The 15,417-nt window shown below is 69.8% G+C and overlaps 4 protein-coding genes across 6 annotated transcripts in view; 3 read left to right on the top strand and 1 right to left on the bottom strand.

The window, feature by feature from the left end:
- ZNF865 (zinc finger protein 865) overlaps positions 1-15,417 on the top strand; it is a 162,996-nt gene that overhangs the window by 38,585 nt on the left and 108,994 nt on the right. The window lies entirely within an intron of this gene.
- Positions 121-5,248, bottom strand: C18H19orf85 (chromosome 18 C19orf85 homolog). The gene is made up of 2 exons (XM_051842224.3): positions 4,899-5,248; positions 121-947 (listed from the first exon to the last, which is right to left on the bottom strand). The coding sequence occupies exons 1-2, from the start codon at positions 5,069-5,071 to the stop codon at positions 530-532; spliced, it is 591 nt and encodes a 196-aa protein (XP_051698184.2). The 5' UTR covers positions 5,072-5,248; the 3' UTR covers positions 121-529.
- Positions 6,972-12,504, top strand: ZNF628 (zinc finger protein 628). Of its 2 annotated transcripts, XM_089319627.1 has the most exons (3): positions 6,972-7,110; positions 9,342-9,506; positions 9,653-12,504. In XM_089319627.1, exons 2-3 carry the CDS (start codon positions 9,435-9,437, stop codon positions 12,407-12,409), a joined length of 2,829 nt encoding a protein of 942 aa, XP_089175753.1. In that variant the 5' UTR covers positions 6,972-7,110; positions 9,342-9,434; the 3' UTR covers positions 12,410-12,504. The 2 variants fall into 2 exon arrangements, with proteins under 2 accessions (XP_089175753.1, XP_051698175.3); XM_051842215.3 differs by having other exon boundaries at positions 6,978-7,110; positions 9,342-12,504.
- Positions 12,718-14,796, top strand: NAT14 (N-acetyltransferase 14 (putative)). Of its 2 annotated transcripts, none has more exons than XM_051842220.3 (3): positions 12,718-13,102; positions 13,366-13,485; positions 13,787-14,796. In XM_051842220.3, the coding sequence occupies exons 2-3, from the start codon at positions 13,414-13,416 to the stop codon at positions 14,333-14,335; spliced, it is 621 nt and encodes a 206-aa protein (XP_051698180.2). In that variant the 5' UTR covers positions 12,718-13,102; positions 13,366-13,413; the 3' UTR covers positions 14,336-14,796. The 2 variants fall into 2 exon arrangements, with proteins under 2 accessions (XP_051698180.2, XP_051698179.2); XM_051842219.3 differs by having other exon boundaries at positions 12,854-13,107.

The raw sequence follows: 15,417 nt of genomic DNA, 5'->3' as shown, positions 1-15,417 counted from the left end.
CGGATTCCAGCCGGAGAGGGCAGGTACCTCGGCTGGGCCCGGTGCAGACCACGTCACTGAGGGCCGGAGAGAGGACGGGGGCGAGGGGAGGGGGAGGGGGAGGCGGTGGCCAGGGCAGGGGCAGGGGCAGGGGCCTGGCGTCCGTGCTCTGCTTGCATGGTGTTTGTAGGATTCGGACTCTGGGCTTGGACGTGGGTGGCGAGAGATGGACAGCTGCCCACGTCGGTCTGGGAGTAGCCTCGGGCTAACGTCCAGCCGCCCTCCAGACGCTGGGCGCGCTCCCTGACCGTCCCACCCCGCTGTCCCGCGGCCCCCGCGACATCTCCCCGCTGCGCGTCCAGTCTGAAGCTGGAGACCCCGGCGGCTTTGCGGTCAGGTTTATTGCCAGCCCTGGGGTCCGGGTCGGGGGCAGACACTGGGCGCAGCGGCGCCAGGGAGGGGCGTGAGAGGGAGCCCCCCGCCCAGGACCAGCGGTGAGGCTGCGCCCGCCTCCGCAGGGCTGGGGCGCCTGCTGGGCCTGGGCTGGCCATCACGGGCAGCAGGCCCCCCAGCCGTCCGGGGCCCCGGGCGAATCCCAGGCACAGGGCACTTCCCACCTGTCCGCCCAGCCCCACTCGGAGGCCGCCCCCTCCAGGGCATGCTGGGTGTGGGTCAGGGCGTCGGGGACAGGTGGAGCCGGCCCAGCTGCGGCCAGCTGAGGGGCGGGGTTCTCTGGGGCCAGTGCGATGTCTTCGAAGAGGTCCAGGGTGGCGGCGTCCAGGGCGGCGAGGCTCAGGCTGGGGCTGGCGTGGGGCCCCTCCGTGGGGGCCTCGGCGCAGGCCACCCCCAGGAAGGGGGACGGCGGCGGTGGGGGCGGCCTTCGGGGTGGCCGTCTCTGGGGAGGCGCCTCCTGGGACAGGATGGACAGGGCCAGGCGCTGCGTGGCCGCCTCGATCGTGGCGAACTGCCTGCGGGGAGAAGGGCATTAGCTGGGTGGCTGCCCCCGCTGGGGGGGGGCCAGATCGGACCCCCCCTCCCCCCCTGACCTCCCCGGACCGTTCAGTGTTTCTAAGTCCATTCATAGGGCTGCTCTGCACAGGTGCTGGGGTTGTGCACTGCACAAAATACCCCAGAGAAGGGGTGTCTTTCACTCTGGGGTGGGCTGTGGGCTGGCGGTGGCCGTGGGACATGGATGGCCTTGGATTCCACTTCTAGAGCAGCTCTTGAGCCCGCCCGCCTCGTGGCATCTGTCACACCACTGTCACCGCACCGCCCCCCAGCAACCCACATGGGTCTCCAGCTGCCGCGGGCCACGTGTGTCCCCCCAAGTTTGAATGCCAAAGCCCCAGCCTGCAGCACCTCAGAGGAGAGCGGATTTGGGGAGGGGGCCTTGAGAAGTGACAAGGGTGAGACAGTCGCTCCTGTGGGTCCTCGTCCCCTCTGGTGTCCTCGGAAGGGGACTGGGGACCCAGGTACGCACAGAGGAGCCGCCGGTGCAGCCACGGGGCGAGCTGGGCCCTGGACGTGGGTCCCGGCACCAGGAGGGAGTCCGCGGCTTGGCCTGAGACTCACAGTGGGGGCCGCGGGCCTGCCTTTGTGTCGGGAAGCAGAGGGGTCAGGATGGTGGCTTGGGCCAGGCCTGGGTCGGCGTCTGTGTCACTCTGCTGGGTGCCTCGGGAAGTCCACCCAGTGCTCACTGGCGGTGCGTGTGTGTGCGTGTGCGCTAACCTTCCATGAGAGATACACATACATATACAGGTGGGGAGGGGCCGGCGCTGTGGCACAGCAGGTAAAGCTGCCGCCTGCTGTGCCAGCATCCCATACGGGCGCCAGTTCTAGTCCCGGCTGCTCCACTTCCGATCCTGCTCTCTGCTATGGCCTGGGAAAGCAGTAGAAGATGGACCAAGTCCTTGGGCCCCTGCACCCATGTGGGAGACCTGGAAGAAGCTCCTGGCTCCTGGCTTCCGATCGGCGCAGCTCCAGCCGTTGGGGCCAATTGAGGAGTGAACCAGTGGATGGAACACACATCTCTCTGTGTCTCTCTCTGTCTTTCAAATAAATAATTTTTTAAAGCCATGTGTGGGGTGGGCACGGTGGTGCAGGGTTTAGCCGCCTCTTGTCTGGGTTTGAGTTGTGATGCAGCTCCCTGCTAATGCACACCCTGGGGGGCTGCAGAGGACGGCCCAAGTGCCTGGGTCCCCGCTACCTGACGTGGGGGACCCCACCCTGGGGGGCAGCAGAGGACGGCCCAAGTGCCTGGGTCCCCGCTACCTGACGGGCGGTCCCCACCCTGGGGGGCAGCAGAGGACGGCCCAAGTGCCTGGGTCCCCGCTACCTGACGTGGGGGTCCCCACCCTGGGGGGCAGCAGAGGACGGCCCAAGTGCCTGGGTCCCCGCTACCTGACGTGGGGGTCCCCACCCTGGGGGGCAGCAGAGGACGGCCCAAGTGCCTGGGTCCCTGCTACCTGACGTGGGGGACCCGGATGGAGCTCCAGGCTCCTGGCCTCTGCCTGGTCCAGTCCCGGCTATTGTGGGCATTTGGGGAGTGAACCAGCATATGGAAGATCTCTCTCCCTCTCACTTCCTTTTAAATAAACAAAAATCTATCTTAAACAGATGTATTTATTTATTTGAAAGGCAGAATGACAGAGAGGGAGGGAGAGAGACAGAGACAGAGAGAAAGAGCGAAATTGTCCATCCACAGGCCCACTCTCCAGACGGCCCCAACAGCTGGGGCCGGTCCAGGCTGAAGCCAGGAGCCAGGAGCTTCCTCCAGCTCTCCCACGTGGGTGCAGGGCCCAAGCACTTGGGCCATCTTCCACTGCTTTCCCAGGCCACAGCAGAGAGCTGGGTTGGAAGAGGAGCAGCCGGGACTAGAACCGGCGCCCATATGGGATGCCAGCACTGCAAGTGGCGGCTAAATCTGGTGTGCCATAGCGCTGGCCCCAAAGATCTGTGTGTGTGTGTGTGTGTGTGTGTGTGTGTGTCTGTCTATAACTCTGCCTTTCCAGTCAATCAATCAATCGATCGATCTCAGACACGCAGATGACGGGAAGGCACTGAGTGACAGTGCTCGGACCTGGAGGCCCTCGGGGAAGCCCGGGATCCTGGGAGCCCTGGTTCTGGGCGTGCGGGTGTGGACACGGGGTCCGGGTGGGCTGCACAGGGGGCGGGCCGGAGCGGCGTTACAGGGCCAGCTGGGAAGACGGGGCCCTGTGCGGGGTGGGGGTGCTGGGCAGAGAGCTTGCAGTGGGGGGCGGGATTAGGTCGGACCCGGCTCCTACTCCTACTTCGCTTCAGATTGGCTTTGAATCTTCCGGAAGCAGAGCTCGGGACGTGAGCTGGGCCTCTCTGCGCCCCGTAGGTCGGCGGTCCCTCCCTGGCTCCCTGGAGCTGATTCTCACTTCGTAACTTTCTATGGATTCATATGCTAGCGCGTGCATGGTGCCTGGCACGCTCCAGGGGAGTTCAAACAAGTTCCTGGAAAAACACGATTGAGAGATGTTTATTCTGGGGCCAGTATTGTTGCATTAATGAGTTAAGTCACGGCCTGCGGTGCTGGAATCCCATGTGAGCGTGGGTTCGAGTCCCGGCTGCTCCACTTCCAATCCAGCTCTCTGCTGTGGCCTGGGAAAGCAGTAGAAGATGACCCAAGTCCTTGGGCCCCTGCACCCGTGTGGGAGACCCGGAGGAAGCTCCTGGCTTCAGTTTGGCTCACCCTGGCTGTCAGGGAATGAACCAGTGGATGGAAGACCTCTCCCTCTCTCTCCCTCTCTCTCCTCTCTCTCTCTCTCTGCCTCTCTGTAACTCTGCCTTTCAAACAAATAAATAAATCTTTTTTTAAAAGAGAGATAAGTATTTTGATGCATAGAATTCAAAACTCATGTGGTTTTTCCCCATAATGTGCATTTCCCATGAACCTCTGGAAGATCCTTCATATTGTCATACAATTGTTAGATACCTTCACCATCCTCACCTCCAGTGTCACAACCATCACCACCGTCATCATCCTCACCACCATCACCATTCTCACCATCACCACCATTCTCACCATCACCACCACCACCATCATCATCCTCACCATCATCATCCTCGCTTTCATCACCACCACCACCACCACCACCATCCTATCATCACTACCACCATCACCGTCCTCGCTGTCGTCGCCTCCATCACCACCATCCAACCCCGGGCGGCTGAGTGATGGCGAACATGTGCTCTGGACTCTGGCTGTGCAGCCGCCACGCCTGCAGCAGGGCCAGGGACCGAAGCCAGCACGCGGGCGACTTGGAGGCGACAGGGCAGGGGTGAAGCCTTGGCGGGTGTAGGGGGGGAGTGCAGGGCTGGGGGGAGGGAGGCTGGACCGGCAGGGCTGGGCTGACAGGGACGGAGGCAGGGTCGCCAGGTGGAGGGGTGCGGAGGCCGGGGCACATGCGCTCAGACCCCCGCTTCTTCCCGAGCCTCCCACTGGCCCCCTGGGAGGCCCCTCAGAGAGGCTGTCCCAGACCCTCCCTCAACTTCCCCTCCTGCAAGAGAGACCCTGTGGCCTGGGGTCAAGAACTCAGAGAAGGGGGGGCTCCTTTGGCCCCCAGTGCTTGCTCCAAGGGGCCCCGGGGCCCCACTCCCCCGTGCTTTGTCCACGTCCAGGCCCAGTGGACAGCACAGCCACGGCTCGCAGGGGTGCAGCCCAGGGTGCCACTGGGTCCGTCCCCGATGCGGCTGACGGCCACTTGCAGGTGCTCTGGGGCCTCTCCCGTCCTCTCCCCTGCAGCCCTGGCCGCCTCTGCCCAGACGCTACCACCTCCTGTGCTCACTGACTGCGTCACTGCTTCTCCACCGCCATCTTGGGGGGGCTGGCGCACAGTAGGTGCTGTTCTCGTTCAGCCCCAGGGTCGCCCCCGCCCCTGCCGACGCCTCACCTGCAGATCTGGTTGTGCAGGAACCGTCTGTGGTTGGGCCTCCTTTTGGGGGGCTTGGAGCGCCGGGGCTGCAGGGCCCGCAGCATGTGGGCGGCCGCCCCGCTCACGAAGGCGCACAGCTCCCTGGGGCCGGGCTCAGAGACCCCAGGGGCTGCGGGGACGCCGGGGTGCATGGCCGAGCGGGAGAAGAGGCGCAGGTGGACACGGCCGAGGCGTGGGGTGGGGAGTATGGAGGTGGGGCCCTGGGACAGGACAAGACCTCTCTCTGTGCCCCGCGGTTTGAGGGCCCAGCAGGTGAGGGGCTGATATAGGCGGGCATGGGGCAGGGAGGGGAGGGGGCTTTCTGCGCACCGCCCCCTCCCCTCCAGTGCCCAATTACCACATAGCTGGACCTGGGATCCGGGCTGGGCGTGTGGGCAGGTGCAGAGAAAAGCGCCTGGAGATAGCCAATTAAGGGGACAAAGGCTTCCGGAGGGAGGCGAGGCGGCCAGAGCGTGTCAACCGCAGCGATTAGCGTGGAGGACCCTTAATTGGCGTCCTGGGGAGGGGGCCGGAGGGAGCCTCCGAGGTGTGGGGCCGACGCCCACCTGCCCCTGCCGCCTTCCCTGGCTCCAGGGGAAGCCAAGACTGGCCCGCAGCTTTCTCCCCAGGGAGGCTACCGAGGGGACGTGGGGCCTGGGTGCTGGTGGCAGGTGCACAGCAGGCCCAGCCGGGGCGTCAGGGACTCTCTCAGGGGTCTTCCAGGGTCTCCAGCCCCACTGCGACCCTCGGGCCTGTCGGGTGTTCGGTCCGGACTCCCCCTCGTCCCTCCCTCGGGACTGCATTTCTTTGCCTTTTGTCGTCCGCTCAGCTCTGTCGCTCGGCCTCCCTCTATGTCTTGGCCGCGGCCCAGAGGGGTAGGTGCAGGTGCCCTCGGCAAGGGGCCGTGGGGGCGCTGGAGGGTGAGCGCAGCATGGGGGCGGCCGCCGCACCTGCCAGTCCGGGCCGGGCCGGGCGCACACCTCCGGAGGCTCCACCAGGGGGCGCCCACGTTCCGGCCCAAGGTGCAGGGCGCGGCGCCAGGTGAGACTCCCTGGTTACCTGCGCTTCCAGGCGCTGACAGGTGTTCGCCGGTCTCCGGCTCCTAACCCAGCCGGCTCAGTGATGGGGGCGGGGCTTCAGCATTTATTGAGCGCCTACTGTGTGCAGCAGTGAGCAGGGCCGCCCTAGAGAACCCGGGAGGAAGACGCCCAGAAAATTCCAGCTCCCCTGGGATGGGAGACCACGGGAGGGCGGGGCTGGGGCCGCCTCGGATCGGGGACCCTCTGGGAGGCGCTGACCACGTCGAGGGGCCGGGGAGCGGCTCCTGGTGCTCTGTGGGCGGAGGGTCTGGGGTAGACCCCCCCCCCCCTGCGTCTTGGCTCCAGGGTCCTCAGAGACCCCCTCATGTCCCCTGTGGCCCACAGAGGAGCTACACGGAAGGGCTCAGCTCAGAGCTGGCGGGGGCTGGGGCAGCCCCGTTGCTCCAGCCACCTCCCCCCCCCCCCACTCCCTTTGGGCCTGGATAACGCTGGACACGGCCTGGCCTGAGATTTCTCCCCGGAGCTTGCCCCGAGGGGGCTTGCTACCACGATCAGGAAGCGTCGTGGACTTCAAAGCTTTGTCCACTTCCTGGCTTGAAGCAGGGCCGCGTCGGCTGCTGGACCCTGCGGGCCTCCTGCCGGGCTGGGCGAGGACCAGGTGGCCGTGGCACGGGGCTGGCAGAGTTTTGCGCCTCCACGTCCGCCCTGCCTGGTAGCCCTCTGGGCAGCGTGGACGCCTCCTTTGTGGCCAGTGTTTAACGAAAGCAGAAGTAAAAGGGACGCTGCTCTTAGGGAAACAGCGCGCCCTCCAAAAAAGCCGGTGGACAACGGAAGGCCCTGGCCTGCGGCCCGGAGAACTACAACTCCCAGGATGCCACGCGCCGCCGGCGCCCGGGAGCGCGGCGGCTCGGGGCGGGGCCTCGGCGCGCGCGCGTCATGACGCGCGACGGCGACGTCGGGGTTTGTGTGCGCGAGAGGCCGCCGATAAAGGTTGGGTGCCTCGCGCCGGGGGCCGCCGGGAGGGAGCGCGCCCCCGCCCCCCTCCCCGGCCCCCTGTCCCGCACGGCCGCCACCGGGGCGCCCCCTTCCCGTCGGCCCCCGCGGGAAGGCTCTGGGGCTCCCCGCCCTCGTTCCCCGGGTCGGGGCCGCAGGTGAGACCCCGCGGGGTGGGAGTGGGGGGAGGGACCGGAGGGCGGAGACGTTGGGGAAGCGGTGAGCGTGAAACCGGAAGGGGTGCCTTAAAGGGAAGGTCGCTATTTTACCGCCGACTCGTGCCCGCTGGGCCGGCGCCGCCCTCTTAAAGGGCCAGAGGCTGCGTTTTACAGAAGCCGCCCCTCTTGTTTGTTTGCCCCCTAAAAGGAGTTGTCTTATTAAAAGGCCGTGACGGCTGCGTAGGTAATGGCAGGAAAAGCTCCCCGGCCGCTCAGTGGCGGCGCCCTCTTAAAGGGGCAGTCCGACCTGCTGGAAGGGCGTGAACCGGCCTTGTAGGGGCCGGCTCTGCTCCGTGCACCAGCGGGGCCGCGGCCGCTGGGACCCCAGCGATGCTCGGTCTTCTTAGAGGCGCACCAGCTTCTGGGCACGCACGGGTCCCCGCAGAGGCCTCGCCTACCGTTTCGGGGGGGTGCTCATTCATTCGTTCATTCATTCATTCATTCATGCTTCAGAGGGATTCGTTCCCTGGACACAGGCCCCCGTTTCTGCGGCCTGGGGAAACCGTGGCCGAGGCCGCACCCTGGGTGGTCCTCTGCACGCTGGGGCGGCCCTGCAGCAGGGGCTGCCGCAGTCGGTCTTGGGGGCGGTAGGCGAGGGTTGAGCAGGCCCCAGAGTCAGTCTGGTGACATCAGGAGCCAGTGTGGTGGTCCCGGCTGCGGGGGCGTGGTTGGCGCTGGCGGCGTGCACAAAACAGCCCCACGGGACACTCTGGCCCGGCCACCGCCGAGGGGACGAGTGCCATGGAGACACGGATGAGGCTGGGGCAGAGACTGGGGAGTGTCGGCAAAGACTTGGGGGTGAGGTGGGGGCTGGGGACGCCGGCAGGTGCCCCAAGGAGGGAGCAAGCTGGCGGCCGGGGTGACCCGCAGCCGAAGGCATGGAGGGGACGGGGCCGCAGGCTCAGAAACGGGACCTCTGGGAGGTCTCAGGGCAGCGGAGTGGAGTGGCCTCCCTGGAGCTGCTGTGCCGGGGACAGGTGGGGTTAGGAAGGGAAGGGGCAGGGGCAGAGGCCTGGTGCGGCCTCCGGGAGAGGAGGTGGCAGCACACAGGTGGGCCTCCAGAAGTGGCCGGCTTCCGCAGGGGACCCTGCTGGCGGACCGCCTCGGAGAGCCAGGGGGAGAGAGGCGGGCGAGGAGGGCCCGGCGCCCCTGGCTGCCACCTTCAGACAGAAGACGGGGCTGAAGCGGGCGCAGGAAGCTGGGGTGGGGTTGGGCATGGGAAGTCCAAGGTGTGCCACGTGGCACAGCCCGGCAGGGGTGCGCAGCCCTGGGAGTGGGACGGCTCCCGGGGAGACTTGTGGGAATGCGAGGGCACAGGCATGGAGGGCAGTGGGCTCCTCGTGGGGGAGGGGTCTCAGCATTCTCCACGGCGTGGGGGTGGTCCTACCCCCTGCAGTGTTGAGAAGGACCCTTGGCCTCACCCCAGAGGCCGGCAGCACCTGCCCTGCAGTTGAGAGACAGCCGGGGCTCCCCTGGGAGGTGGGAGCCGCTGGCTGGAAGCTGAGGGCTTCCTCTCCGGATTGCTTGTGTTTTCCCCGGAGCCGGCGTGGTCCGTGGCGGGGTTGCCCGCTTAGAGCAGGAGAGGACGGGGTGCTGGAGTCTGGGGAGAAGAGAGGCTGCCAGGGAGCCTCAGAGCGGGGTGTGTGCAGTGGGGCCAGCATAGGCTGGGGGAGGGGCTGTGAGAATGGGGGCGGGACAGTGGCACAGGGCCCGCAGCAGCAGGGGCCACAGACCTGCTGGTGTCCAGGGATTGGGGGTTCCAAGAGGGAGTGAGCGAGGAGGCAGGGTGATGGTGGCTAGGGGGACTGGCTGGAGGCCAGGGCCCTGCAGAGGCTGTGGGCAGACGGAAGGCTTAGGGCGAGGCCGGGCCGCAGCCCGTGTGGGGGCGCAGGCGGGTGAGGTCTTCAGAGGACGCGGCCTGGCTGTGCGGGCAAGGAGCACAGGCCTGCCGGCCGCGCCCGGGCTGCTCAGTCCGGGGAGATGGCCAGCGTCGCGAGGGTGACCCGTTGTCCCAGTGTGTCGGGCGGTTTCCATTTTGACACTGGCAGCCTCTTTCCTGGGCAACCCTGGGCTGCTGGGAGGCCCCCCGCGGGGTGGGTGGCCGGGGAGGCGGCCAGTGTGGCCTGGGGCTGAGTGTAGCGCCCGCCGCTGACCCAGAATCCCTCCGCCAGGTGTGATGGTCGGCTCCCACGCGGACATGGCGCCTGCCTCCACCGCGGAGGGGGCCGGGGAGAAGCCGGGCCCCGCGGCCCCCGCAGCCCAGTATGAGTGTGGGGAGTGCGGCAAGTCGTTCCGCTGGTCCTCGCGGCTGCTGCACCACCAGCGCACGCACACGGGCGAGCGGCCCTACAAGTGCCCAGACTGCCCCAAGGCCTTCAAGGGCTCCTCGGCGCTGCTGTACCACCAGCGGGGCCACACGGGCGAGCGGCCCTACCCGTGCCCCGACTGCCCCAAGGCCTTCAAGCGCTCGTCGCTGCTGCAGATCCACCGCAGCGTGCACACGGGGCTGCGCGCCTTCACCTGCGGCCAGTGCGGCCTGGCCTTCAAGTGGTCGTCCCACTACCAGTACCACCTGCGGCAGCACACGGGCGAGCGCCCCTACCCGTGCCCCGACTGCCCCAAGGCCTTCAAGAACTCGTCCAGCCTGCGGCGCCACCGCCACGTGCACACGGGCGAGCGCCCCTACGCCTGCGGCGTCTGCGGCAAGAGCTTCACGCAGAGCACCAACCTGCGGCAGCACCAGCGCGTGCACACGGGCGAGCGCCCCTTCCGCTGCCCGCTCTGCCCCAAGACCTTCACGCACTCCTCCAACCTGCTGCTGCACCAGCGCACGCACGGCCCCGCGACCGCCGCCGGCCCCGCGCCCGCCGCCCCGCCCCCACCGCCCCGGGAGCCCTGCCCCGGCGCCGGCAAGGTCCTGGTGACCGAGGCTTACCTGCAGCCGCCTCTGCAGCCGCCCAGCCCGCCCGCGCCCCCCGCGCCGCCGCCGCCGCCCCCGCCCGTGGTGCCCGAGTTGTTTCTGGCGGCCGCCGAGACCACGGTGGAGCTGGTGTACCGCTGCGACGGCTGCGAGCAGGGCTTCGGCAGCGAGGAGCTGCTGCTGGAGCACCAGCCGTGCCCCGGGCCCCAGGACGCGCCCCGCGAGCCGCCCAAGGCCGACCCGCCGGCGCCGCTGGGCCCCGGGGCCCCTCTGCCACAGCCCGCGCCCGCCGCCGCGCCCGGCTTCGCCTGCCTGCCCTGCGGGAAGTCCTTCCGGACGGTGGCCGGCCTCTCCCGCCACCAGCACAGCCACGCGCCGGCCGGCGGGCAGGCCTTCCGCTGCGGCAGCTGTGACGGCGCCTTCCCGCAGCTGGCCAGCCTCCTGGCGCACCAGCAGTGCCACGTGGAGGAGGCGGCGGCCGGGCGCCCGCCCCCGCAGGCCGAGGCGGCCGAGGTCACCTGCCCCCAGGAGCCGCTGGTTCCCGCCGCCCCCGCCCCGCCGCCGCAGCCGCCGGCCCCGCCCGCCCCAGCCTCTGCGGAGCGCCCCTACAAGTGCGCCGAGTGCGGCAAGGCCTTCAAGGGCTCCTCGGGGCTGCGGTACCATCTGCGGGACCACACGGGCGAGCGGCCCTACCAGTGTGGCGAGTGCGGCAAGGCCTTCAAGCGCTCGTCCCTGCTGGCCATCCACCAGCGCGTGCACACGGGGCTGCGCGCCTTCACCTGCGGCCAGTGCGGCCTCACCTTCAAGTGGTCGTCCCACTACCAGTACCACCTGCGGCTGCACTCGGGCGAGCGGCCCTACGCGTGCGGGGAGTGCGGCAAGGCTTTCCGCAACACGTCGTGCCTGCGGCGCCACCGCCACGTGCACACGGGCGAGCGCCCCCACGCCTGCGGCGTCTGCGGCAAGAGCTTCGCCCAGACCTCCAACCTGCGGCAGCACCAGCGCGTGCACACGGGCGAGCGCCCCTTCCGCTGCCCGCTCTGCCCCAAGACCTTCACGCACTCCTCCAACCTGCTGCTGCACCAGCGCACGCACTCGGCCGAGCGCCCCTTCGCCTGCCCGGTGTGCGGCCGCGGCTTCGTCATGGCCGCCTACCTGCAGCGGCACATGCGGACGCACGCCCCCGCCGGCACTGCCGCCGCCCCCGCCCCCGCGGCCGGCCCCCACGCGCCTGCCCCGCTGGCCGCCGCCCCGGCCCCGCTGGCCACGCAGGACGTGCACGTGCTCCCGCACCTCCAGGCCACACTCTCCCTGGAGGTGGCGGGGGGCGCGGCTCCGGCCCCGGGCCCAGCAGCCCCCAACTCGCAGACGTTTCTCCTCGTGCAGACCGCCCAGGGCCTCCAGCTGATCCCCAGCAGCCTGCAGCCCCCCACGCCCCCGGCCCCGCCCGCACCCCCCAAGCTCATCCTGCTGCCCTCCGCTGGCGCTGGGGCTGGGGGCGGCCGCGGGAGGCCGTGTGAGCGGGCAGTGGGGAAAGCCGGTCAGGGGGCGGGAGTCGTGTGGCTGCCAGGCGCCGGAGGTCTGGGGGGACAGGGAGGGGGCGGTGCGGGCGCCGGTGCTGGGGGGCACAGCCTGATTGTTCTGCAGAACGTAGGGGGCGGGGAGGCAGGGCCGCAGGAAGTGAGTGGGGTCCAGCTGCAGCCGGCCCAGGAAGTGACCACGGTGCAGCTGCAGCCCGTGGCGGGCCAGCTCTCGGGTTCCGGCGGGGCAACCGTGACCACCGAGGCCCCCAACCTGCTGGTGGTGCAGAGCGGAGCCGCGGAGGAGCTGCTCACGGGCCCAGGCCCTGGGGAGGCGGGGGACGCGGAGGCCGGCACGGGGGTGGTGCAGGACGTCCTCTTCGAGACGCTGCAGACGGACGAGGGGCTGCAGAGCGTGCTGGTGCTGAGCGGGGCGGACGGGGAGCAGACCCGGCTGTGCGTGCAGGAGGTCGAGACCCTCGCCCCCGGCCTCAGCGAGCCGCCCGCCCCCGGCCCGCCCGGGCAGAAGGTTCTCATCATCCGCAGCGCCCCCGCCAGCGAGCTGCTGGAGGGCAGCGGCGCGGGGGGAGGCGCAGCCACGCTGCAGCTCGTGGCCCCGCCGCCGCCGCCGCCGCCTGGCCCCGCGGCTGCCCCCGCCGGGCTGCCCGCCGCTTCCCCGGCCCAGATGGTACAAGTGGTCCCCGCAGGAGCTGGGCCCGGCGTCGTGCCCCCGCAGGCCCTGCCCTCCATCCAGATCGTGCAGACCCTGCCCTCCGTCCAGCTGGTGCACACGTTTTGAGGCCCCACGGGTGTCCGCGCCCGCCTCACGCAGACCCCGCCTGCAGAGTGCAGGGCCTGCGGGCCAGGCTTGGTTAATAAAGACCGCGGATCTCTTCTCTCTCGCTTTCTTGGGGTGTGGGGGCTGGGGGGAGGGGGACAGCGCCCGGGCTGTGGCCCCGCCTGGGAGCCCGGAGCCGGGACTTGCTTCATGTCCTGGGGCGGGGCACGAGCTCAGCTTCCCTGGCCTTGGGGGGGGGGACCCGAACCCCGGTTCTGCCGCTCGTTCGCTGCCAGGCCCCCCCCCGCCTCCCCCCTGAAGAGGGGGGAAGAGACCCTCGCCCCTCAGAGCCCTGCAAGCCGGGGCTGGGGTGCGGGTCCCCGGGGACCGGAGCTTGGGCGCAGCCCCTCCCGCGAGGGCCCGCGCGCCAATGGGAGCCCGCGCGCTGCCGTCACTGCCCTCCCGCGCCCGTTGCCCGGCGACGCGGGGACGTCGCGCAGGGGCGCGCGCCCACTCCTGCCCGCCGCGGCCGCGGCCCTCTCCCCGGGGCTCGGCGAGGTCACGTGGCAGAGTCACGGCTCGCAGCCTCGGGCCCCATCGGGAGGCCTGGCTGCGGTGGCCGAGGCCGGGAGCCCGCGCCCCCGCCCGCCCCGTTCGGCTCTGACGCCACTTCCGCCGGCGACCCCTGCCCGACCCCGCTCCCCCACACCTCGTGTAAGGTGCTCGCGGGTCCTCCTGTGACGCGAGGGGGCGGGAGACGCCTGCAGGGGCGGGGGTGGGGGCCCTCACGGCGGCCCCTGCGTCGGGGAAGGGTCAGGCGCTGCGCAGTGCTGGGGCCCACGGCCGAGCAGCACGGGGCGCGGGAGTCCCGGGGAACATTCGGGGGCGCCGCGGGCCTGAGTGCCCCGGGAAGCGCTGCTGACCCCCGCACCCCGGCGGGCGGCCACCTGACGCTGATCTGCTTGTGTCCTCGGCAGGTGCACGACGCCAGCTCCCCGCCCGGGGGCGGGCGCCTGGGGGCCGCCATGGCCCCCAGCCACCTGTCCGTGCGGGAGATGAGGGAGGATGAGAGGCCCCTGGTGCTGGAGATGTTAAAGGTGAGCCCGGGGGCGGCGGGCCGGGGTTCGCTGGGAGTGGGCTCAGCCGCCCCGAGCGAGTGTCCTCCGAGGCTGCCTCTTCCCTGGGCCCCCTGGCTCCCGGCTGCCCTCTACCCTTTGCCAGGGGCTGGCAGCAGCTGGCTGCTGGAGGGCGCAGGCTCTGACGGGCAGGGCCACGGACCTGGATGCCCCCGCCCCCAGCTTCTCACCCATGCAGCCCCCACACCGCCTTCCGCTCCCACCTGGGGCCCCTCCCCCGCCACACACAGTGTGATGGACAGCCGAGGACCCCTCTCCACAGGCCGGCGTCAAGGACACGGAGAACCGGGTGGCCCTCCACGTGCTGACGCGGCCCCCGGCCCTGCTCCTCCTGGCCGCGGCCAGCAGCGGCCTGCGCTTGGTCCTGGCCTCCTTCGCCCTGGCCCTCCTGCTGCCGGTGTTCCTGGCCGTGGCTGCCCTGAAGCTGGGCCTGCGAGCCCGCTGGGGCTCGCTGCCTCCCCCGGGCGGCCTGGGGGGGCCCTGGGTGGCCGTGCGCGGCTCCGGTGACGTGTGCGGGGTCCTGGCCCTGGCCCCTGGCACCAGTGCAGGGGACGGAGCCCGCGTCACCCGCCTCTCTGTCTCCCGCTGGCACCGGCGCCAAGGCGTGGGCAGAAGGCTGCTGGCATTCGCCGAGTCCCGGGCTCGGGCCTGGGCTGGGGGTATGGGGGAGACGCGCGCCCGGCTGGTCGTCCCCGTGGCCGTGGCCGCCTGGGGCGTGGCCAGCATGCTAGAGGGCTGCGGCTACCAGGCAGAGGGTGGCTGGGGCTGCATGGGCTACGCGCTCGTGAGGGACTTCTGCAAGGACCTGTGACCCCCACCCCTGAGTGTCCCCGTGGCCACCGGGAGGATGGGGCGGGGCTGGAAGGTGGCGCCCGCTGCATGCCCGGTGCCCCGTGCGTGACTCCCCAGCACACCTGGGGCTCGGCCGCCCGTCTGTCCGCGTGGTGTCTGGGGGGGTCTGCACTTCTCAGGAATCCCTCTTCCCTCGTGGCTCCTGGGCCACCAGAGGTCACGGACCCACCCCCGCCCCCACCCCAGGGGCACCTGTGTCCCCAGCCTGCCCCGCCCTCCAGGAAGGGACACCTAGCGGAGTTGGGAGCTGCACAGGACACGGCCAGAGGGGACAGGGCCTCCCGGGGAGAGGGGTGGGGGACACGAGGTGCTGTGGGCAGCAGGCACCCGGCCGCGGCTGGGGAGCTCTTCCTCCCGACCCAGCCATCTGGTTTCCTACGCTGTTTGTTAATAAAGCCCGAAGTGGCCTCCTCTCTCTGATGCCTTTTCCAGTCTGTCTCTGGACCCCCGCCTCCGCCCCCCCAGCTTCTGTCTGGCTCCTCCTTCCCCCGAGTTGACATTAATTGTGGGTGTCTGGGGGGAGCGGGGAGGCGGTGAGCTCACAGCAGCCCCGGTCCCTGCCAGTCTCTGAGTCACGCTCCCCATGACTGCATTTTTTCCAGCTCACAGCTGCCTGGTGCAGGGGACGTGTGCGTGTGTGTGAGTGTGAGTGCGAGGAGTCTGCGGAGCCCCCTTCCCACCCCCTCCCCACTCCGGTTCAACGCCTCCGGCCTCAGATGGCCGTCTGAGGGGGTTCACGTTCAATCCCGCCGATGAGGAATGAGGGAGGGAATGGACGGAGCAGTTTTCCATTCTGCTCCCTCTAATCCAGGAAGTCCCTCCTGGTGTCTGGCTACAGGCCCTCTTGCTACCGCTCCCGGAGTCCCAGATCTGCCTGGCCCCTGACCCCAGCAGGGGTCAGAGCCCACTCCCCAGAAGGTCAAGGGAGGAGGCAGGAGAGTGGGTGCCCCGCCCGCGCCCCACGCGTGCACCCGCCTTGCCCCTGCCCGGCAGCCTGCCGTCCCTCGGCTTGGGCCTGCCTGGCCGTCTGCGTGTGGGTGT

Source organism: Oryctolagus cuniculus, chromosome 18, assembly GCF_051225735.1.
Source record: "Oryctolagus cuniculus isolate XC-2025 breed Fujian yellow rabbit chromosome 18, ASM5122573v1, whole genome shotgun sequence".
NCBI lineage: Eukaryota > Metazoa > Chordata > Mammalia > Lagomorpha > Leporidae > Oryctolagus > Oryctolagus cuniculus.
This window is presented reverse-complemented; position numbering and strand designations above follow the sequence as displayed.

What these genes read in the sequence shown, in the direction of transcription:
- C18H19orf85 (XM_051842224.3), bottom strand. Translation starts at nt 5,071, where the DNA reads ATGCACCCCGGCGTCCCCGCAGCCCCTGGGGTCTCTGAGCCCGGCCCC. An exon ending in CTGCACAACCAGATCTGCAG is followed by an intron (nt 948 to 4,898) that starts GTGAGGCGTCGG and finishes TTCTCCCCGCAG; the next exon opens with GCAGTTCGCCACGATCGAGG.
- ZNF628 (XM_051842215.3), top strand. Translation starts at nt 9,347, where the DNA reads ATGGTCGGCTCCCACGCGGACATGGCGCCTGCCTCCACCGCGGAGGGG.
- NAT14 (XM_051842220.3), top strand. Translation starts at nt 13,414, where the DNA reads ATGGCCCCCAGCCACCTGTCCGTGCGGGAGATGAGGGAGGATGAGAGG. An exon ending in TGGTGCTGGAGATGTTAAAG is followed by an intron (nt 13,486 to 13,786) that starts GTGAGCCCGGGG and finishes CCCTCTCCACAG; the next exon opens with GCCGGCGTCAAGGACACGGA.